Source organism: Scyliorhinus canicula, chromosome 14 (genome assembly GCF_902713615.1).
Source record: "Scyliorhinus canicula chromosome 14, sScyCan1.1, whole genome shotgun sequence".
In the NCBI taxonomy this organism is placed as follows: domain Eukaryota; kingdom Metazoa; phylum Chordata; class Chondrichthyes; order Carcharhiniformes; family Scyliorhinidae; genus Scyliorhinus; species Scyliorhinus canicula.
In genome coordinates, this window is record NC_052159.1 from 144,509,228 (window position 1) to 144,533,164 (window position 23,937).

The following is a 23,937-nucleotide window of genomic DNA, read 5'->3' on the forward strand; positions in this document are numbered from 1 at the left end:
AGATGTGGCGGCTTGATCTTGCGGGGCGGCGGAGGGGAAATAGTGCGTCCGATTGAGACGCCAGCCCGACAATCGGTGGGCACCGATAGCGGGCCTGTCCCCTCCCGAGTACAGTCGTGATGCTCATTCCCCACCAGGCGCCCTGCAAGCCCCAAAACGGGCATCTCACGGCGATTTCATGACGGCAACGACCAGGTGTGGTTGCCGCCGTCGTGAAACGGTCGCGAACAGCAGGCCGCTCGGCCCATCCGGGTTGGAGAATCGCCGGTCGTCGTGAAAAACGGCGAGCGGCGATTCTTCCGAGCGGGGGGGGGGGCCAGGGGGTCGTGAAATTAGTCGGGGTCCCTCCCGCGATTCTCCCACCCGGCGTGGGGAGCGGAGAATCGCGCCCACAGTGTCTGTGAAAGTGTGTGTGAGAAAGAGTGTGAGAGAGTGTGTGTGTGAGAGTGTGTGAGAGAGAGTGTGTGAGAGAGAGTGTGTGAGAGAGAGTGTGTGAGAGAGAGTGTGTGAGAGAGAGTATGTGAGAGGGAGAGTGTGAGAGAGAGAGTGTGTGAGAGAGAGTGTGTGAGAGAGAGTGTGAGAGAGAGTGTGTGAGAGAGAGTGTGTGAGAGAGAGTGTGTGAGAGAGAGTGTGTGAGAGAGTGTGTGTGTGTGAGAGAGTGTGAGAGAGAGTGTGTGAGAGGGAGAGTGTGAGAGAGTGTGAGAGAGAGTGTGTGAGAGGGAGAGTGTGAGAGGGAGAGTGTGGGCATCTCAGAGTGGAGCTGCCCTCCCAAGACTTGCTACTTATACCAATCAAAGTAACGTAAAGCCGCCATAGTCCCAGATAACTATAGGCTGCTTTCCCCCGAGGGGGAGAGCTGATTGGTGGTAGTTTAACCTGAGGATCATCAGGCGAGGGGCAAGGTTGGGAAGGTGGGACCTTCATGAATAACCTCAGCCAGTACGGCTATTGAACCAATGATACTACTAAGTAATCAGTATAGAGGAGATTAGATGAACTGTGGCTTCAGCTGCATTCCTCACAGCCCTGTGGATTCACATTGAGTTGCTTTGCGGGAATCATCTCTGGCACTCCCCTCCCCCACTTCCAACCCCACACCCTCAGGAAGTCCTCCAATGTTCCATCTACAGGGTCCTTCCACTTTGGGAGAATTCAGATGCCTTGTGAAGAGTGCCCACTATTGGCACTTGAATTTGGCCCATCTGGGTACCCACTGCTGGCGAGCAGGTATCTGTTTATCCCCCAGAAGCTGGCACCTTGAATATCGACTGGAGGTAGAACCTGCTGGTAGACCAGTTGCGGTCAACTGATGGCATGCCCGCCTACAAACCTGCCTCTGCTGTGGAATGGAAACTCAACGCATTGGGTAAAGACGGCAGGAAAACGACCGACCTATCTTTTTAAGGATCGCTTATATAAATTACCTCAATCAGAAAGCAACAAGGTCAAATTTTAAAATAAAAGTGGTTTACCTTTTGGCTTTGGATCCTCAAGCAAGTTCTCTTGCTCTCCTTCTGATCTATCAACCTGTTAATTGGCACAAAGTGGACCCAAGTCAATTCATTACATCAAATATTACAAAGACATAAAAGTCAGGGGGAAAGATAAATGAAAAATTCCAAGGGTTGGTGCAGACTCGATGGGCCGAATGGCCTTCTTCTGCACTGTAATGATCCTCTTGCTTTGAAAATAAATGAGAATGTTCGTACATCAAAAATATCATTCCAGGCGTGCCACGGTGTCGCAGTGGTTTAGCACAGCTGCCTCACGGCGCCAAGGACCCATGTTCGATCCTGGCCCCGGGTCACTATCCACGTGGAGTTTGCACATTCTCCCAGTGTCTGCATGGGTCTCACCCCCACAACCCAAAAGGATGTGCAGGGTAGGTGGATTGGCCATGCTAAATTGCCCCTTAATTGGAAAAAGAATTTGAAAAAACTTTGCATCATTTTCCATTTTCCTTGTCTCTCTGATCAATAATGCAGAGGATTGACAACTAGGCAACCAAGGGTGCCTTTCCATTCAATTCAACTCGCATCACACTAAAAATTTCCTAATCAAGGTGTGCATCTGTTGCAACAGTGTCAGGCGAGAACCCAAGCAACTTAAGTGAAAAGGTGGACGGCCGATTCAAGTGACTTGATCGTCGACATTCAGAAATTTGAGCACGCACTTTATATTCAGATATTTAAAACTATGTTTCCAGCGAATTAATTTGCTGGAATAGCTAGTTAGCAGGCAAACTTTGTACCCATTTGAACGTTAAACTATATAAAAACACGGGCAGCACAGTGGCGCAGTGGTTAGCATTGCAGCCTCACGGCGCCGAGGTCCCAGGTTCGATCCCAGCTCTGGGTCACTGTCTGTGTGGAGTTTGCACATTCTCCCCCTGTTTGTGTGAATTTTACCCCCACAACCCAAAGATGTGCAAGGTAGGTGGATTGGCCAAGCTAAATAGCCCCTTAATTGGAAAAAATTAATTGCGTAATCTAAATTTTTTTTAAAAACTATACAAAAACACAAATTTATAGAACAATTAATGAAATCCTACATCTGTTAACTGATTGAAGGGTTGGCTCCTGCTGGTCACCATGGCCTGTCCAGCATCTTCCCAACTAATAAGATCATCGAAGGCAGCGTGTCCGGTTTCACTCGTACCTAGAATTTATTTTTAAAAGAGTCAGAAAGGTCATAATGATTATTTCATAAGTTTTATAAGTTAAGTCACTGCCTCTGTTAACACAGGTAGGTCAGATGAGTCACAGGTAGAGAATGTAAGTCACTGCCTCTGTTAACACAGGTAGGTAGGACAAGTCACAGGGAGAGAATGTAAGTCGCTGCCTCTACAGTATTAACATAGGTAGGTAGGACAAGTCACAGGTAGAGAATGTAAGTCACTGCCTCTGTTAACATAGGTAGGTAGGACAAGTCACAGGTAGAGAATGTAAGTCACTGCCTCTGTTAACACAGGTAGGTAGGACAAGTCACAGGTAGAGAATGATTGAAGTGCAGTCAGCAGAACACAAAAGAGGAGAAAGACAGGGGCAAGTGACATGTGCCTTCACAATGTCAAAATAAAGGTCTGTGCGCTAGTGTGGGGTAGGGTTAGAAAGGCCTCTTCTCATTTTCATGCCAATGTCTTGACATAGAGTTCAGTTTAAAATCCAGAACAGATTTAAATGTTAATTAAGGGACAGGTGATTGGAAAATTGGAATTCACAAATCAGTTCTCCTCAATTTTACCTCAGGGCCTCAACTGGCATCGTGAATAATCTCCACTTCCTTGTAAACCATCCGGTAGGTTCAAATAATGAATAAGAACACAGATGGAAAGAGTGAGTGTGTCACAGAGACAGAGGACTTTGCTTTTATTTATACACAGCCACATTACATCACTGAAGCTTCTTGTAACGACTTTTGAAAAGAGGTCGCTCAAATACGTGTGGGCACCATAAAACGTAAAGCAGTCTTTCACTACAATATTCACCACAACAGGTGAATAAAAATAATGCACTGTGCAGAATGTTGCATGGAACGCCAATTGATTTTATGCTACAAATATCTCAATCCAACATTCAGGTGCACCATTTACCTGCTGGCCTCCAAATGATTAAATAAGTTTTCTTTAAATAAAAAGGGCTTTTAACTTCTTTAGCAAGGGAGTGGTTAGAATTTGCCACTTGCTATTAATAAAAATCATAATAATCTTTATCTGTGTCACACACAGGCTTACATTAACACTGCAATGAAGATACTGTAAAAATTCCCCAGTCGCTACACTACGGCACCTGTTTGGGTAGCACGTCTTTTGGGATTTGTGGGAAGAAACCGGAGCACCCAGACGAAACCTACGCAGATATGGAGAGAACATGCAGACTCTGTACAGAGTGACCCAAGCAGGGAATTGAACCCGTGTCCCTGGCACTGTGAAGCAAATGTGCTAACCACTGTGCTACCATGCCACCCCGTGCTACTGTGCCACCCCTACTACAGGGTAGACGCTGAAGTGAATAGCATTTCTAGGCAAGTAAAGGAATAAAAGGATATTCCTATAGGGTTGGATGAAATAGGCAGGGATTCCCAGTTTAGAACAATTGGACTAAATAGACTATTTGTGCACTGCAAATTCAATTTAGAAGAGCGATTCAGAAGGACTTGAATGCATTGGAGAGAATGCAAAAGAGGCTTCCAAGATTGTTCCAGGGTTGAGAAACTTCAGTTATGAGGATAGATCGGAGATGTTGGGACTGTTCTCCTTGGAGACAAGAAGGCTAAGAGGAGATTTGATAGGTGTTCAAAATTATGAGTGGTGCTGGAGCGAGTAGAGAGGGAGAAACTGTTCCCGCTCGTAAAAGGTTCAAGAATGAGAGGCACAGATTTAAACTGATTTGCAAAAGAAGCAAATGTGATGGGAGAAAACTCTTTTTCACACAATGATTGGTTCGGGTCTGGAATGCACTGTGGTGGAGGCAGGTTCAAGAGAGAATTATATGAGCATTTGACTAGAAACAATGTACAGTGGTACAGGGAAAAGGCAGGGGAATCCACTAAGCCATAATGCTCCTTTGGAGAGCTAGTGCAGATGGCCAAATGGCCTTCTTCTGCACTGTAATGATATTGGGTCATAGTGGGATGTGTGTACAGACAGTGAGGTGGTTGGAAAATATCTTCTTGATCAAACTGACAGTGTCAACAGTGAGAGAAAGGACAGGTTCATCACTTAATAACTGCACACGAAACGTATATTTTTTAATCAGTTGAGCCTAGTTATTATAGGTTTTGTAGCTCAATTGGCTCTTCTGTTGCGTTATATCAAACCTAGATTTAAAGTGCAATTGAGTTCAAAGGAATTAATTCTCCATTTCTGGACCTTCATCAGGGAAAACTGTAGCAACTCAATCAGGCACTCAGGTTACTATGACTGAGATTTAAGGCGTGTGGCCCATAGCACCCGAAAGGGAGCAGGCTGCGGCCACTAGCTGCTGGGTGAGGCTTCCCATGGACTGCTCGGTAGCCAGTACGCCTCATTAGATCTACCCAACCACAACGGGCATGACCAAGCGTCGTGTGTCTAAGTAGGTTTTGAACCCATTTACGCATGCTCAGCCGGGATCTCCCGGGCTCCTGGCATCTAACAGCCCCCCCAGGGATTCCCAGCTTGGCGCCGTTCAGTACTGGCCCACACAAATGTGAACCAGGGGAACGACACCAGGGGGGGGGGTCTCTCAGGCCATCGGAGCCCCCTGTGTGGTCAGCGACAGGACAGGGTGGCAGAGCCGGCAGGAAACTCCCGGCAAAACCCGCCACGAGTTACACTTAGAAACCTTGCCGTTAGGTTGCGCCTTTAATGTTGCTGGCAGCTTTCTTGCCCACCGGTTGGAGGTGGGAGCCAAGAGTCACTTTTCTCCAGGACAGCTACATCCCAATCAGGCTGGAAGCAAGGTTGGAGCAGGTGGCTTCCTCTGGGGCCCCACTTCCTGATGCCAAGTCAGATTGGGCACAGAATGCAGGTGAACAAGGGGATATCCTACCCCCCTCATTGCCCTGCCCCAGTAGGCTACTTGCAAACACAACAGCAGGGTCTCAGGTTGAATAACAGCGATGGAGGGCTAAGGCCCTCAAGTTGATCAGACGGAGGCAGGATCTCCACCCCACACCCTCCCATCCAATCACAGATTCTGTTTGAATGGAGGCGGTTGATGTCTGCACTCATAGGGCAGGGAGGGGGGTTGATCATTCAAATATTATAATATTCCAAGCGCATCCAAATTTAACTCATGTTGACTGCATTTCTCAGGCCTCTGGAAAACCAGCAGATGAAAGAAGGTGAGAACGGCCAAGTCCATACGGTAAGTGTTCTTGCAGAACTGCGCGTGGACCAGGGGTAGCAATGGTTCCTTCAGGCCCAAGAGGCCACCCCATATAATTCCCCACCCCCCCCCACACATCAGACCTTCCCTCTTCCGTTCTGTGGGGGGTCCCATCCTACAGGGGTCCAGCCTGAGAATCAAGTCTGTGGGCAGGAAAACCTGCGGAGTATAATTTTACAGAGGTTAACTACAGGATGCTGGGGGAATCTGGACTCTGGAACACACATCTGAGCCAAAATCAAGGGGGAACGGTCCAATTGCTCAGCATGTTGGGAAAATAAATTGGACGCAACGTCACAAATATCTGCCGCTTCCCCACTTGAGCAATGACCGTGAATATCATTTTTTCCTGCGGCATAACCTGAGAGGAGCTCAAACTGTTTCTGATTCAGGATGCACAAGCCAGTTGCATTCGCACAAGCTATTCAAAGCTGTAAAAGAACGGAGAGAATTAGGCACTCACTACTATTTTCATATCTTCTGATTTCCATGTTCAGATTTCCGCTCCTGTTTGCATCGTCCATGGCCTCTATCCAAGCCTGATGATCCATGTTGGCTGCATTGTTGCCATTGATAGAAACAATTTCATCACCTACCTCCAACTGGCAATATTCTGCTGGTCCTCCTGGCAAAGATCAGAAAGATTAAAGGGTGCTGGATTGATTGATCCGGTTTTTAAAAAATGTAATTGCTACTTTTTACATAAAACTTTTCAAAAAAAAATTTATCTCCTTGACTTTTCTCGAGGGGCACAAAACAAACAATGACTGTACATCATCTCGGAACCAAATATCTGCAATTTATTGAAACAGGTTGTACAAATATACTTAAAATGCTCCATTTCCTTAATTGCACCATTCGAGTTTCATGATTATTTAATTCACTGCAATTTAATGAGCTTCTCCACGACTCAATGCAGAACTGGAAACGACAGTAGCTAAAACAGTGCCCTCTGTATTGTCTCACTGGATCAGGTAATGTCAGACAACTCCCTCAATTTGATGTGCTCGAATTAAGTTTGCAGATTGTCACAAATGTAGCAATCGTCACGTTTCAATTTATTGTGTTCTAAACGTCATGGCTGGAATGGCAAAGGGGGGGGGGGGGGGGTGCACGGAGGCATAAAATTGGGCGCCTTGCCAGCAGTTCCTTTCCCAACACCAACCCACTCCTGCCTGCCTCACTAAAATTTAACCCACTGTGGAGGGGGATTGGGCAACCTCCTTACTCCTCGCCAATTAAGACCCTTAAATAGACAATTAAGGGTCAAACCAGGCTGGGGGCTCGCAATATTTGGGGTTGCAGAGGAGCCGGGAATGCAGGAGGCGAAAGAGGCCGGTATTCTGGCCTTTGCGTCCCTGGTAGCCTGCGGAGGATTCTTCTTCAGTGGAGGGATGCGAGGCCCCCAAACGCTGAGGCCTGGATCAATGACATGGCGGGGTTTATCAAATTGGAAAGGGTGAAATTTGCTTTAAGGGGGTCGATACAGGGGTTTTTCAAGCGGTGGCAACTGTTCCTAGACTTCCTTGCCAAACGGTAGACAACGATCAGTGGCAGCAGCAACCCGGGGGGGGGGGGTTATTTCCGTTTTGTTTCTGTATATTGGAGGTTTTGGCTGTGTATATATATTTGCTATGTGTTTGGGCGGGTGTTAATTTATCATTTTTGTCACTGAGTTTCCTTCACATTTTTGCATGTTGTACTTTATATTTTTGTTGTTGATATTTTGTGAAAACTTTAATAAAAATTATTTTTTAAAAATTAAAAAAAAGTAGACAATTAATGTCTTTGTCCCACTGCCGCTTGAATTTTACCCACAATGGGAGAGGCCTATGTCTGGCTGTTAATTAGATACAAGTCAAATGTATACATTCGTTGCGCACGTATGAAGCCTTAGGAGAGGGGCGTGCCTCCATATTAGACATCTCATGCCATTGGAGGTTCCCTTCCAAGGTGCGACCCCCCTCATGTGCTTCTATCAGACCCCCCACACCCCCAATCCTGCCCTTTCCAAGTATGCCCCCAGCCCATACCCTTGTTTGCACCTGTCAAGCTCTGGCGTGATCCCAGACTCAACTTTACATTTGGGTTGCAAAGTGTCTTCCCTCTTGTCCTCACTGCAGTCCCAGCAGAGGCCATTGCTGCTGGTGGCGCTGCTGGGACATGAGAGCTGCCAGTCCTCGGATTGTCTGGCAGCTCTGAGGTGGACTTCCTCTTGGTGAGGAGGCAGACATCCTGCTTCGAGCCAATTAAAGGGCCATCAGCAATTTAATGGCAGTGGGGGAATCCAGCAAGCAGAGGCCTGACAGTACCCACTGCACCCAGCGTAAAATTCAGACCCCCCCCCCCCAAAAGACTAAAATCTCTCAGTTAAGGATTTGTCTTCAGCATTCATCATAGCTCTAATGTCTTCATTTCAGTATGTTTTCTCTTCCTTTTTTGAGGACATAATATAAAATCTTTCATGATCGTCTTCCCAACTATCCACTACAGCAGAGACAGTAATCAATCTGTTTCCATCCATGAACCTCTTGATCAGTCAGCTCGTCATCCAAATGCATCAATGACTTGCCCTCCAGTTGCAACTTTCCTTCTTCCATCTTCCCCATGGGATCTTCTTGCAGTGAGAAAGCTGAAATTTACCTCAATAGGGTGGAGATTACCCACGCTCCAAAACCCCAAAGCTCTATTTTGGCATTCAGTTGGAAAGTTTAACACAACCACTTGCATTTCCGTACGAGTGCGAGAGAAACAAGTCAATGGACGTGACTGAAGGCATGATCAAAAAGGTAGATTTTGATAGAGTGAAGATATTCTACTCCGGAAAGTCCAGTGTTGAAAGTTGAATTTGACCTAACCTTTATACGCTTTTGAAAGTTTTATTTACAGTTTTGTTTGAGCTGGTAACAAAAAGGGTCAATGACTGTAATGATGTTGATGTGGCATAGATATAAGGCACTTGATACAGTGCCACAAAACAGACTGGGAGAAGAGTTGCAGCTCATGGAATAAAGGTGACAATAGCAACATGAATACAAAATTGGCTGAATAATAGAAAATAGAAAGTTATTGTCGATGGATATTTTCCGGGGAGGAGGAAGGTTTATAGTGGTGTTGCCAGGGGTGGTTATTGGAACCCTTGCATTTTCTGTATGATCTGGATTTTGGTATGCAGGGGACAATTACAAAGTTTACGGATGATACAAAACAGAGGGGAGACCTGATTGAGGTCTACAAAATTACGAGAGGTATAGACAGGGTGAATAGTCAGAAGCTTTTTTCCCCAGGGTGGAAGACTCAATTACAAGGGGACCAGGTTCAAGATGAGAGGGGGAAAGTTTGGGGGAGATTTGCGGGGAACGCAGAGGGTGGTGGATGCCTGGAGCACGTTGCCAGTAGAGGTGGTGGTGGCAGGTACGATAGCAACGTTTAAGATGCATCTTGATAGACACATGAATGGGTGGGGAATGGAGGGATACAGATTGTTTGGGCAACAGGTAGTAGGTCTAAATAAGGAATCTGTATTGGGGCATGCTTGGTGAGCCAAAGAGCTTGTTCTGTGCTATAATGTACCTTGTAGCTTTACAAACTGTGAAGAGAATAGTGTAGAACGTAAATGAGCAAACACAAGTTAGTGGAGTGGGCAGATAGCTGGCAGATGAAGGTTAATGAGGAGGAGTGTGAGGTGAATTATTTTGGTAGGAAGAACATGGAGACAATGTAAAATAAGGAGCAAAATTCTTACGGTTGTGCAGGAACAGAGGGACCCGAGTGTATAGGTGCAGAAGTCATTAAAAGTGGTATGACGGGTGGTGAGAATAGTTAGTAAAGTAAATAATATTCTGGGCTTTATTAGTAGGGCCACAGAGTACAGGAGCACGACGGTTATGCTGAACTTATACAAGACACTAGTTAGACCTCAACTAGAATATTGTGTACAGATCTGGGTGCCACACTATAGCAAGGATGTGAACTCATTGGAGAGCGTGCAGAAGAGGTTTACAATGATGGTTCCAGGGATGAGAAACTAACGTTTTGAGGATCGATTGGAGAGGTTGGGACTGTTCTCCTTGGAGTCCAGAAGGCCAAGAGGAGATTTGTTAGAGATGCTCAAAATCATGAGGGGGCTGGCAAGAGTGGATAGGGAGAAATTCGCAAAAGGATCGAGAGGGAGAGGGCACAGATTTAAACTGATTTGCAAAAGAAGCAAATGTGATGTGAGAAGAAACGTTTTCACACAGCGAGTGGTTCAGATGCGGAATGCACTGCCTGAAAGTGCGATGGCACTAGTGAATCTACACCACAGATTCAAGCAAGATGATACCAAAGAAAAGAATGTGTAGTTATGAGGAGAGACCAGAGGTACGAAGACTTTTACCATGAGAGCGAAGGTGGCTACGGGAGACTTAATGGAGTTCTTTAAATAATCATTAAGAGTGCTAATGGATAGAGAAAGACTATTTCTTATGGTTGAAGAAGTGGTGATGAATAGGCCTTAATTTAAAGTGGTCACTGAAAGAGTGAGGAGATGCGGTTGAAGACAGTTTGTTCTAAGCTAGTTGTGGCAAGATACAGTGTACTCAATGAGAGTTGTTTGAGAGCTGGCACAGTTGCAATGGATGGTGGACTTCCACAGTTCTGTCATATAGCAGGTTAATACGAAGCACTGCAATAAAACGAGGTAGAAAAATTCCCTCTGCATCTTAGAAAATGAAGAGTACAGACTAATAACAAATTTATGGATGAACAATACATTGATAAAATATGTCATTGAGCAACACTAGGTGGCGATTGCCACTTCAGACCCATAATTGGCATTGTAATTAGCCCATCACAGATATACTTAAACCAGGGAGAAAAAGCATCTTTTCCCTCCAAAACTTGAAAATATAGGGCACGATCCAATGGCCACGCTGCACCTAAAAAGCAGCTGTCTGCGGTGCAGCATGGCAGATAGAAGTCGGGAAAGCCCCCTCCCGGGATCTACCCGTCTCCCAACTCCTCGAGAGATCGCGTTAAGATCTCGCGAAACGTTGCGATGTAAATGCCGCCCATTGTGGACGGGATCACTTTTTAGAAAATCTGTATATTAGAGCAAGACAGCTAGTATCACTGCAATATGTAGTTTCCGGAGGCACCCAAAGAGTTGGGGTCTATTCCCTTTGCCTCGGAGATCTCAAGTGAGCGCCGTTCAGTACTGGCCTTCACAAACTGGTCCAGAAGAAATGTCACTCCGTGGGGATCTCCCAGGGCATCAGATACCCCCAGGTGCATGCCCTCTGGGCAGACTGGTACCCTGGCACTGCCAGCCTGGCACTCTGGCAGTGCCAAGGTGCCCAGGTGCCCCACAGACAGTGGTGTTCTATACCCACATGTTTTTCGCTAAACGCGCTTTTGATGGGACTTTGTTCCCATTTAGTTGAACCGCGCCCATAAACAAATCAGCAAAAAAAAATATTTATTTTCTTTCTGTCACATCGAAAGGAAAAATAAACAAGCTCATTTTCTTCAAGGCCTGGATTTTACTGGCCACGCACAGGCAGGAAAGCAGGTGGGTTGACCTGTGAATTAGGGCACAGTGCCAAGAGGGCAGTGCATGGCTGCCACACACTCGCCACTGCCCAGTGATGCCAGCACCCAATGCCCCCACCCCCCCATTATTTTAAGAGTGGGGGAGGTGTTTAATGAGCCACCTTCTCACAGCTCAATTAAAGTCCTGAAGTAGGTCACTTGTGGACTTCATCCTACCGTCGCGTAAATTTTATGGGTGGCAGGAGCGACTTGCCCCCAACGTGCAGTCTTGAATGCTTGACCCCTTGGGCTGGTCAGCGAAAGGGGAATGTATCTCTTTCCAACCGGAGAGGCATGCCCACCCCAGCGGTTTTTCCTTCTCATGCCCACCAATACCTCCCCCCAACACCAAACCCCCCACGGAACACAACACCTTGCAGGGGCCTGCCAGCAAGATGCTGGACTCAGCTGGAGGTCCAATCCATCGCTGAACCCCTCCTAAACGCCTTCAGTGCAGTACCAGCGAAGGCCACCACTCCCGATGGTGCTGCTGGCACGGCAGAGCTGCTGGGCCTCCGATTGACCAGAAGCTCCCTGGGTTGGGATTGGCTGCCTCTTGGAGAGGGCAAAAATCCTCACATAATAATTACAGGCCCACTGGCTGAATAATTAAAATGGGGCTACTCATGCATGGTCGAGGTAGACTTGCCCCTGCCATTTGCACTGGGGTGCAGGGAGCATGGCCTCGAGTTTATAATCCAGCCTCAAGCTTATGATCATTTGGAGTACTGTCTTTATTGATTTGCTTATGGCCTGATAATGATCCCGTCAGCTCAAGTACCTGTTCAGTTGAACTTCCTGGGAGGTTGCCAGAAAGCTTTCTTTAGAACAAGAAGGTTGGCCTACTTTAACTACACACATTGTGTGAGTGTGGCAGCACTGAGCAGCCAGGATCTGCAGGTAATAAACTCAAATTTTGCTTTTCATGTATCTCAGCAGGCATCAAAACTGACAGGCCGTCAGCAATTAATTAGACCAGTCTTGTTAAGTTTATTAAAAGGCAGAGGGAAAAACAAACATATTCTATTTCCCAATATTGCCTTGCTGCGCCATTGCTAAATAGCATTCCCCAGATTGTTTTCGGCAGAATGGAAAGAAATGGAGAGGGGTGCGACAAGAAATACATTTTTGCAAAACAAGTTATGCCAAATTTTTTTAAATTAAAAAAAAAAAAGAGTTGATGGAAAAGTTTCCAAAGGATCACAAGTAAACAAGCCATATAAAAGCTAAATCGATGAGCCAATAAGAAATTAAGTATTGCTTTCTATAATAAACGCATCTGTGGTATAATTTCCTTTTGTGTCAAAATACAGATGTAATTTCACTTGATTGGTTTTCTCCGATATTTGTTTCCGTTAACTTGAATCCTAAAGGGGAGAACGACCTTCTGACCATCACATCATAAATCATTCATGGTCATCAACTAAAGCCAGCGTGACTGTTGCTACAGTCACAGAATGAGAGACGTGAAATCCAGATACAACGGATTCAAGCACCAAGACAATGCTGAAGCGTACACTACAATTTACAAAACAAAAAAAAAATTTCAGTTACCTTGTTCGACTGACTTGACAGTTGCTCCAGTCGAGCTCCAATCGACCGTGAATCCAAAGTCGCGATCACTGTTCGGCTTCTGATTGATAACTATTCGTGTGTTGCTGTACTGCCCCTATAAAGAAAATTAATGCCACTTAATGCACGATAGCAGAGCAAACGGCATCGACGCTTCCTGGAAAACCAATCCAATAAATCAGTCCAATTGATATTTACCACGACAAACATCCATAGGCATGACTGGAATGTCTGGGAACTCCTTGTAAATGAGCCAGGATGAACGGTTCGAAGGCTACAAAAAAAGAACCATTCCCCAATGACAGAACCTAGTTTCTGGCAGCTATTTTCCCTGTCACAGACAGCCAGTGAAGAGAAATGGCTCTCTATGAATGCTGCTATGAAGAATACGTTTTGTCATTCATTTTGGTTGGCTTTATATGTTGATATATTATTTTGGGGCTAATTAGTTAGAGTAATTTGAATAAGAGGCTTTTTTTTAAAAAAGTGTACCCTTTGACATGCAGTCAAAGGAGACTATCACATTGCCGTACAGACTTCAAACGCACGTAGCAACCTACTTTCCAGACTCACCTGTTGCATGGCTGCTGTGGTAACCTTGTCTTTGGGCAGGCTTGTTGTTTTTGTAAAAGAATTCATTGTTACGGAGCCGGAAGTGGTGTCAGGCTCATGGAGGAAGCTGCTTTTAATAAGAGACGGCATCTCTTCTTCCCTCTCCTCCTCCTCATTACTACTAATTACGGAACTGGCCTGCGATTGGTCATCGTCTTCCGGTTTTGACAACAGGTTGCTCCTCGAGTACACATCATTTGGTGGTTTTGAGGAGAGGTTAACTGGCGCTGACATCTTTTCCTCTGTTTTCAGGGAAGGGCTGACCCACTTAGTTCCCTGTTCCTTTGTTAAGAGTTCACGCCTACTCTTGGATCCTCCTGACTCTAGCTTTGCGAAGAAACTTGGCGTTGCCTGGGCATTTTTTGAATCGTGCACATCTTCGTAATGTCGAGGTGCCCCGTTGCGCTGCTGAAAAGTGAGGGGAAAAATAATTACTTTTGCAAACGTTTTCCGACGCAGATCGAAAACATCTTTCAAGCACAGACTCAACAGAAGAGCTGCTGGCAGCAACAGATATGTTGGGATACTAGAATTCAGGAAGGGAGTGAGCAGACCACTGAATTGTATAATAAGCCGGTGTGTTAAACAGTGCTACTAGGCTAATGTGAACATGAAGAGATGAAGAATTTTCTCTTCTCCTAACCTATACTGAGCTGCAAGTCCTTGCCATCAACTGAGCTTCATTCCTTCAACAGAGTGGTTAGGCTTCACATTAGCATTTCCAAAAGCTATTCAACTCCACGACACTTCACCAAGCCCAATCCTCTTGTCGCAACTCATCCACAGAAACACATGCTGACTAAACAGTGATCCAGAACAATTCAAACTGATTTCTTCCCTACCCTGCTCCAGGGCCAAGTGATTCTATTTTATCTCATCTCTGCCGTATAAAATTCCCCTACTCAACAGACTCAAAGATAGTGCACGACGGATTGGCTGCATCTCTGAACTACTTAATAAGGGATGAGTTCTTCCCATAGGAGCATCCAACACAAAGTGACAGTCTGATTATGAACCCTTGAAACAGCAAGATACTGTAATACTGTTGCAGCAGCCACAACAATGACTACCTTTCCAGGTAAAGTACCAACTACAAAACCACCCCTAATCTTACACCAAACTCTTGGGTGTTAGTCACAGCATGATAAAAAGGTTTGTTTGCGATTTATATCAGGAGTTCAGGATGAAAACCTGTGATTATATTTGTAAATCATAGTAAGTCACTGTTTGAGTGACATAAAAGCTTTATCTGAAGCTGCGACTTTCACAGACTTTATACACATTCATCCTTGTGATCTGCAAGATGTTAAGAATCATTACTTTAAAATAATGCATTTTGAAGAATTCATCCTTGCTCCTCGTGCACCTCCCAACTGTTTTTTCCTGCTATAGATATAGGACAAATCACACCACCGTATCTTAGTGAAAGAATCACAAATGCCAAGTTTCAATGCCTGTAGCTTAAACAGGGTGAGAAACAGCATTTACCAACGAGAAACCCTTGCATTCCTGGCAATCTGTTCCCAGCTTTGCCAGGGACTGCACCTGTTCTCAAAACATTCCCAAGTGAAGTAAAATGACCGTTTAACTCAGTTCCAATTGTGTGAATGAGTAACAAGGGGCTACAGTTACCTGACAGCACTCCAAGCGCAGTTACAACCTGGCTGGAGATCCACCAAATTGCTTGAGCATTCAGCACAGGGAATTAAAATAGGTCACCCTGGAAAACGTTAATTAACGCAGCCCGCAAAGGGAGGGGCCTCGATAACGACACTTGAGCAGTTCTTTATTTAGCAAATAGTTTGCATTTCGTCTGGCAACCCGTGAAAGAAAGAGAGGCCCCATCTGGCCCCGCCTTCTCAAGGCAAAATATTTGTGTGTCAGAATGCCAGTGGACTGGCTAAATTCAAAACAGGATGGCCAAGCAGGAGTTAAAAGCTACAACAGGGGCGGTCTTCTAACCAGTGCTCAACCTGCCTTAAATTGACACGCTCCATTAAAATAAAATGAGGTACTGACTGAAGGCAACAAACAGCTGATTAAAAATTGAGCCAGAGCAAAAGCTCCTTTGCAAACGGAACGGCACATTTAAAAAGATGCTATTGTTCCCATTGTGAAGCAGGAGATTAACATGTTACTTGGTGCCTGCACAACTTCATTCCACTTTTTCCATGAGAATATATCAACGCAGCAATGACAGGTTCGATACTGATAGATGCCACAGTGCAGCACCTCACACTCAAGTGTAAAAATAGAATGGTGATTGCGGCCTCTGGCATCCACAGATGCTAAAGCCATCCGTCTCTGATGGTGCCAGAAAAGGCCGGCAAACAGCAGACAAGCATTATGCTCACCTCGGCTCAAAGCTCTTGTGAACTAGCTTGGCTTACTTGGGACTTGTATCATCAAAGATTATGTAGGGGTTGTGTGTTTGCAAAAGAAACAAAGTGTGTTTGTGTGGGGAGGAGCGGGTGGAATTAGATGGCTCTGTGCTCAATAATGATCATAATTTGTCTGGAATCTACAGGCACCAATTTTTTTTTAAAAAGCTGTAATTCAAAGTTTATACACTGCTCGAGTCTCTCTTCTCTGATCGTGTCTCTCTTCCCTTCCAAAAGTGAGCTAGAAATTAAAATGCAAACAAAAATAAAGCCAAAAAAAAAAAACAAATGGTGCTGGAGTGAAGAAGCATCGGCATCAAAAAGGTTAACCGGCTCCTTTCCTTCATAAACGCTTCCTGAACTGAATGTGTATTGGCATTTTCTGTTCTTGGGTTACACACTGAAATGCCACAATGGGGTGTTGGTTTACATATGCTGTTACATTCGGAAAAGTGTTTGCATAATACCAACCACGGAAATTAAAATTAGGTGCAGCGGTTTGGGGAGTTTTATGCTTCTGCCTCATGGGTTTCCTCCGGGTGCTCCGGTTTCCTCCCACGAGGCGTGCTGTTGGGTGAATTGGACATTCTGAATTCTCCCTCTGTGTACCCCGAACAGGCGCCGGAATGTGGCGACTAGGGGGCTTTTCACAGCAACTTCATTGCAGTGTTAATGCAAGCCTGCCTGTGACAATAAAGGTTATTATTAAAAAGTGTTCTAAATTCCGCCACACTATTCCGGCTTCCAAATTTTAAAAAGACGCAAACGTCTGCACAGCCTCGTGAAAAGGAGTGAAGTGAAAGCGTGAGGTACAGTTTTGCACCAGTCTCAACATACCAAAAGGAGAACGTGTAGAGAGAAATCTATATGACTGCTAAGTTGCAGATCCAAAGAGAGCTGGTTTATTATTGATTAGTAAAGAAGCCAGTTGCAACTTGAAACCTTGGACATGTCATGCAGATGAGAAACAGCCCCAATCCAATACTCTTAACTCAAACAGAAGCAACTCTGAAATAGTTTACTCAAAGAAACAGGTGGGATTTACCCAGAGCAACTTACCGGATAAGACCTAGTGAGAGAGGAGAGACTTTTAGATTGTGTACCGTAGGGCCTTGGCACGACAACAGGTGCAATCCTGGACAAGTCAGGGGCTTGATAATTCCGTGGCAGAGAACCCGAAACCCAGGTTTGTTCGGTTTTGGAATCCAATGCGTGGCGGGTGTAGAAAGGAACAGGGCTTTGCTTTCCTGCCATGCTATTGACTGCGCTTTTCAATTCCGACGTCGCCTGGCTCTTTGAGACTGGAGGTGGAGGGGCTGACGAAACCGCCTCCCGCTTCTGGGACGTGTAAGGGGTTTCACTCTCCACGGTGTAACTCCTCTCATACAAACGTCTTGGGGGCTTAGGATCTTCAGCAAACACTTCTTCGTCCGAGGAGTTCAGCTTTCTGTAGTCAGTTGGGTCGCCACTGTACGGTCCCTGCTGTCTGAGCTCCCTGTGAGGGAGAGGACAATTTAAAAAGAAAAAGAGCAGAAACACCTCATTAGAATGAATGTGGAATTGAGATGATAAGTAGGTGTGGTCTGTGAAACTATTCAGTTAGGTTGTAATTTGTACGCAGTGGTACAATGGAGAAAGGTCTGACAAATGCAAAACTAGTCAGCTTCAAGATAATTAGTGTTATATTTCAATCCCCACCCCCACAAAAGGCACTTGAACACAAGAGTGAACGGCATTTGCTCTTTGCCTTACAAATTCAGCAACATGGAACAATTTTCCTCAACTTTCTACGTCTTTTGCATTCAAAACACAAAGAACTGAACATCCGATGTCTTTCACAGGAAATAAAGTCCAATCCTAAAAAATGTGACCGCACATTTCCCTTACATCTGTTAAGCTTTATGCTTTAATGAACGGTGTCCTAAGCATTTTAAGTACCGATAAAAACACTCCAGATTTAACTTGATGGTCTGCCCTCAATTCCCTGACATTTCTCCAAAGCCCTGACTTTATTTACAGCAGCTGACTGACGAGTTTAACCTGCTTGATAACGCGCTGATTCTGTGCACGCCATCTTTCTTCTCAAAATCAAACTTGCACACCCAGCGGAATCAAAATTTCCAAAAGGCACCAAAACCCGATGTACTACAACTGTCCCCATTGATTAGAGGGAAGAATATATGAGAATTGAGCTTTATTAATGGTCAGCTCGCAGGGTTATACATGGACCCTGACCAGACGCTTAGTCAGGTAAATGGTTAGAAAACACTATTTTACCAGCAAGGTTTTAATAAGCTAAAATATTTCAGATCCTTCAACTTGATACACGTGTCAGAATTCAGCACGTTATTACGTGCAACTAAACGTTATTTTTTGCTACGACTGGCTGATACACAAAAGCAATCGTCCAAACCAATTGCATAGAACTTTAGAGCAACGGTTTCGATCTTACATTACAGAAGGTCCATGCTGCGGTGAAACTCCAAATTATAGAAGGATCTGCAAACCTCAAATTTAAAATCAAATGGCCGATTTATTTTTGTTGGAAAGATTAATAGATCATTACGGTTGCAAGATTGCTTCAATGTTACCCCAGCATTTTCTTGCTGAGTATGTACATATCATCTCCTGTGCATTCTTTTAGCATCCCATTCCACTAATCCATCAAAAATATTTGACGATAGCTAGCCTCGAAATACCACACAGTCATTGCAGTTAATAGATGTGAAAGCTGAGCCTCACTGTTCAGTGTGTAGTGGTCTTTCAAAAGCAAACAGGACAATTTAACTGTTTAGGGATAAATACATTTCCTTGCATCTCATTGCACCCATAGGCATGCAGACTTTATAAAGGTATCTTCCAGCAGAGCTCCATATTTGTGAAACAAATCCAAAACTGCCAGTAAAGCAAGATTAGTCCTAAAACGTTGATACCAGGAATATATTATTATCCTGGATCAGACCCCAATGTTTGCTAGGATTTGGGACAGGAACCCCAAGATTTGTTTCATTTGTAAAACTGAGAGAAAAGGATACTTTGCTCAAGGAGTGACTCCACACTCAGATAGGGATATGGTATATCGAAGCAAACTTCATTTTCAGCACAGTATTAAACTAACTTCATTACAAAAGAAATAGCTTACAATTACCAGTTAAACAGTGCTCAATAACAAATAGAACATAGAACGTACAGTGCAGAAATGAAAATGAAATGAAAATCGCTTATTGTCACGAGTAGGCTTCAATGAAGTTACTGTGAAAAGCCCCTAGTCGCCATATTCCGGCGCCTGTCCGGGGAGGCTGGTACGGGAATCGAACCGTGCTGCTGGCCTGCTTTAAAAGCCAGCGATTTAGCCCAGTGAGCTAAACCAAGGAGCCATTCGGCCCATCGAGTCTGCACCAACCCACTTAAGCCCTCATTTCCACCTTATCCCCGTAACCCAATAACCCAATCTAACCTTTTCTGGGCACTAAGGGCAATTTATCATGGCCAATCCGCCTAACCTGCACGTCTTTGGACTGTGGGAGGAAACCGGAGCACCCAGAGGAAACCCATGTAGGTGTGGGGAGAACGTGCAGACTCCACACAGACAGTGACCCAGCGGGGAATCGAACCTGGGACCTGGCGCTGTGAAGCTGCAGTGCAAGCCACTTGTGCTACCATGCTGCCCGCTTGAAACACTTTAACTCCTAACTGTTAACTTATTTATCTCCAATCAAGCAAAACCCATCTCGGGTCAAAACCCACTTTTGAATACAGTTAGCAACCACAGGAGTACTTGCAGTACTTCTGAATAAAGAATTCCTTTCAAAAAACTGCCTGCAGTGTGAGAGAGTGAGAGTGGAAGAGTGAGAGATAGAAACCCTTCAGGAAATAGCCTGCAGATTCTTGCCAGTTTCAAACTACTGTTTAACTTCACAGCATTCGGCAAAAGCAGCTGTTCTGTTCACAGCCAAACTTAAATGGCTGACTCAAACCCTGACTGCTTTAACCCCTGGCCCCTCCCATTAATCGTATCATCCTTATCCCACTCAAATCCCATGACCTGATTACTTAAGTTTAAACACAAGGTCTCTAATTATCTACTCCCTAGAAATAATAATAAAAATGCATTAGGCTTGTCCATGGTTTGAAATGAGGATGATCTCATTTTTAAGATGCCTTAATTACCCCTTCTATAGCCACAGTGTCTTTTAAACCAGACATGTTTAAAACATTACTTTAGCAGACACACAAACCCAGGCTTTCAACGATTACTGCAAAAAGATACTTTTAATACAATACATTTAAGAAATTCCTACATTCATCACATGCCAACCTATATTTTTGATAAAAATTAAAGTTCTAAAGTAGCTTTCCATTTTTACGATGACGCATTGGGACCAACTACTACCTGCATGTGCACACTAAATAGCTAAAGCACAGTTCAAATAAAAACACCAAATCAAAGCAACCTTTGATTGCTCCAATTAGCATACATAATGGACGCGATCTAAGAGCCGCGTCGAGCCCAACCCGCTGTGCAACGCAGCCGGTATATCTCCCGAGAGGCCTCGAGCACGATTTACCCGGCTCGCTAAGCCTTACGAGATCTAACGGAACATCGAGAGGCATCGTGATCTGGATATTGCCCGCAATAGGCAGGTTCTAACTTTGCATATTCAAGTGTGCTCACTTTAATATGCACCTGCCAGAGGTACCCAACGTGCGGGGGTTAGATCCAGTGAGACTCCGAGCGGGCACTGGTCAGCATTGATCACCAGGCACATGGACCAGGCATACTGGCGCTTGGAGGGGGGCAGGTGGGTGGGGGGGGGGGGGGGGCAGGGTCACGCAGGGGCCCTGGTTGGTCAGGTTCTGGGAAGGGTGGTACTGTGGCACCCCTGATGCCACCCAGGCATCACCAGCCTGGCATCCTGACTGTCTCCCATGTGCCACCCTGGTACTGCCAGGGGGGCATTTTGCCCACGCCAGGGATCAGGGTGGGTTGCAGGGGGGGGGGGGGTGAGTTGAGGCATCGCGGGGGGGTCTTGCGGCAACGGTATGGGGGAGGGGGGAGTCGAGAGACCGAGGATACCATTTCCCGATCTCTTCCCGCACTGACGGGCGGGATGTGGGACTGAGTGCGGCCTTGACCTTGCAATGACCCCGGAATTAAGCAAAGTCTCATTTCTTAGTGGAGTCGTTCTCGGGAAACACACGGCTAACAGCGCTCGATACGGGACGGTTTAATTTCTGTTAAATCACACCCTTTAAATTTCTATTTGGACATTTTTTAATTCGCTCACGGGAGGTTGGAGTTTCTGGCCCTAAGGAGGTGGGGCTGAGCTACCTTCACCACCTTCTTTAACCCATAGTACTGTTCAAGAGAGAGTGCCCTCGGGTTTTGACCCAGCGACAAAGACAAAGAGGGAACAGCAACATATTTCCCAGCTAGATGGTGCGTGAATTATGCAAACGCTACCAGAAAATATGGGCGCGTTTCTCCATTACGCCAGCTGGTCAATGGGGTTTCCCATTGTGGGACAGCCCCACGCCGACGGGAAACTCCCGGGCTGCTGGTTAAATGGAAAATCCCGACAGCGGAGAATTCAGCCCTATATGTTTTATGAATATTGGCCCAAAGCTTTCGCTCTGTGGCGGAGAACAGGCATTCGTCATCAGCCACGGGGTAAGCTTCACTGTGAGGTGTCGCATGCTCTTGGTGCGAATTTCCCATTGCCCGGCAATGAGTAAACTCTTATTAACTGGGGTTTCCTCGAGTGGAGCTGCAGTGAAGTCATTAAGCTGTCCAAGCAGCCAATCACATTGAAGGATTTTAACACACATGCAAAAAGTAGTAATAGAAAATCAATGTTTACAGAGAGCAAGTCAAAAGATTGGGACACATGCACAGGATGAAAGTAGAAGCCAAAATATTCAGGAAAAAATTAAAAATTTCAGTTTCAAAAAAATGAATCAATCATTTAACGGCACTCCACAAGTCGCAGAGTAAAATTATTTTTTCAGGGCTAGCTCTGTTGTTCATCAAATTTGATTAATCGCCATTTCGGGGTTCTACATGTGGATGTGGTATCCGGTCCCCTAGAAGTCATGTTCGGGGTGTCGGACCGGTCAGAGTTGCAGGCGGGAGCGGGGCGGATATTTTAGTCCTCGTCTCGCTGATTGCTCGCTGGCGGGTCTTGTTGGGGTGGAGGTCAGCTTCTCCACCCTGTGGGGAGGGGGGGGGGTGGGGGGGGGTGGAAAGAGGTGTGTGGGTGTAAATTATGAAATATTGAAAATTTGTGGAATAAAAATCATATCACCACTGGAAAGCCAGTTACACCTGATTAATAAAGGCCTAATGTTTCTAACAGTGATGTGGGAGAGGAAATTCGATGTTCTCCGTGATTCGGATATTTGGCAGCTCTGGAGTGGGGTCCACAATTGAGCCTGTGTCGGAGCCCTGAGTGACGAGACCGCAACGTCAGGGCTCCCACGCCAACCTGAGCATGCAAAATATCTTGAAGTGGTCACCAGTTTCAGGTGCTGAGAATACGACACCAACAACCCCATCCAACACCACCACCCCTCAACCTATCCACAACATCTGGGACAATATAACTGATGGGGAGGTGGTGGCATAGTGGTATTATCACTGCACCAGCAATCCAGGGTAATGCTTTGGGAACCGGGTTCGAGTCCCAACACGGCAAATGGTGAAGTTTTAATTCGATAACAATTTGGAATTAAAAGTCCAATGATGACCAAGAAATCATTGTCGATTGTCATAAAAACCTATCTGGTTCACTCATATCCTTTAGGCTAAGGTAAATATTGGTCCTTTAGAGGATGAGAAGGGAGTTTTAATAATGGGAGATGAGGAAATGGCTGAGGAACTGAACAGGTTTTTTAGGTCGGTCTTCACAGTGGAAGACACAAATAAAATGCCAGCGGCTGATAGAAATGAGGCTATGGCAGGTGAGGACCTTGAGAGGATTGTTATCACTAAGGAGGTAATGATGGGCAAGCTAATGGGGCTAAAGATAGACAAGTCTCCTGGCCCTGATGGAATGCATCCAGAGTGCTAAAAGAAATGGCTAGGGAAATTGCAGATGCACTAATGATGATTTACCAAAATTCACTAGACTCTGCGGTGGTCCCGGTGGATTGGAAATTAGCAAACGTGACACCACTGTTTAAAAAAGGAGGTAGGCAGAGAGCAGGAAATTATAGGCCAGTGAGCTTAACGTCGGTAGTAGGGAAGATGCTGGAATCTATCACCAAGGAAGAAATAGCGAGGCATCTGGATAGAAATTGTCCCATTGGGCAGACGCAGCATGGGTTCATAAAGGGCAGGTCGTGCCTAACTAATTTAGTGGAATTTTTTGAGGACATTACCAGTGCAGTAGATAATGGGGAGCCAATGGATGTGGTATATCTGGATTTCCAGAAAGCCTTTGACAAGGTGCCACACAAAAGGTTGCTGCATAAGATAAAGATGCATGGCATTAAGGGTAAAGTAGTAGCATGGATAGAGGATTGGTTAATTAATAGAAAGCAAAGAGTGGGGATTAATGGGTGTTTCTCTGGTTGGCAATCAGTAGCTAGTGGTGTCCCTCAGGGATCCTTGTTGGGCCCACAATTGTTCACAATTTACATAGATGATTTGGAGTTGGGGACCAAGGGCAATGTGTCCAAGTTTGCAGATGACACTAAGATGAGTGGTAAAGCAAAAAGTGCAGAGGATACTGGAAGTCTGCAGAGGGATTTGGATAGGTTAAGTGAATGGGCTAGGGTCTGGCAGATGGAATACAATGTTGACAAATGTGAGGTTATCCATTTTGGTAGGAATAACAGCAAACGGGATTATTATTTAAACAATAAAATATTAAAGCATGCCGCTGTTCAGAGAGACCTGGGTGTGTTAGTGCATGAGTCACAGAAAATTG

The 23,937-nt window shown here is 45.3% G+C and overlaps 1 protein-coding gene across 3 annotated transcripts in view; it reads right to left on the minus strand.

The window, feature by feature from the left end:
- lmo7a (LIM domain 7a) overlaps positions 1–23,937 on the minus strand; it is a 245,725-nt gene that overhangs the window by 32,662 nt on the left and 189,126 nt on the right. For all 3 annotated transcript variants that reach the window (XM_038819100.1, XM_038819099.1, XM_038819098.1), the window contains 6 exons: positions 17,066–17,501; positions 13,587–14,033; positions 12,996–13,110; positions 6,334–6,495; positions 2,552–2,658; positions 1,473–1,527 (listed from right to left, as the gene is read on the minus strand). In XM_038819100.1, coding sequence (XP_038675028.1) covers positions 1,473–1,527; positions 2,552–2,658; positions 6,334–6,495; positions 12,996–13,110; positions 13,587–14,033; positions 17,066–17,501 — 1,322 coding nt within the window. The remainder of the gene's footprint in view (positions 1–1,472; positions 1,528–2,551; positions 2,659–6,333; positions 6,496–12,995; positions 13,111–13,586; positions 14,034–17,065; positions 17,502–23,937) is intronic.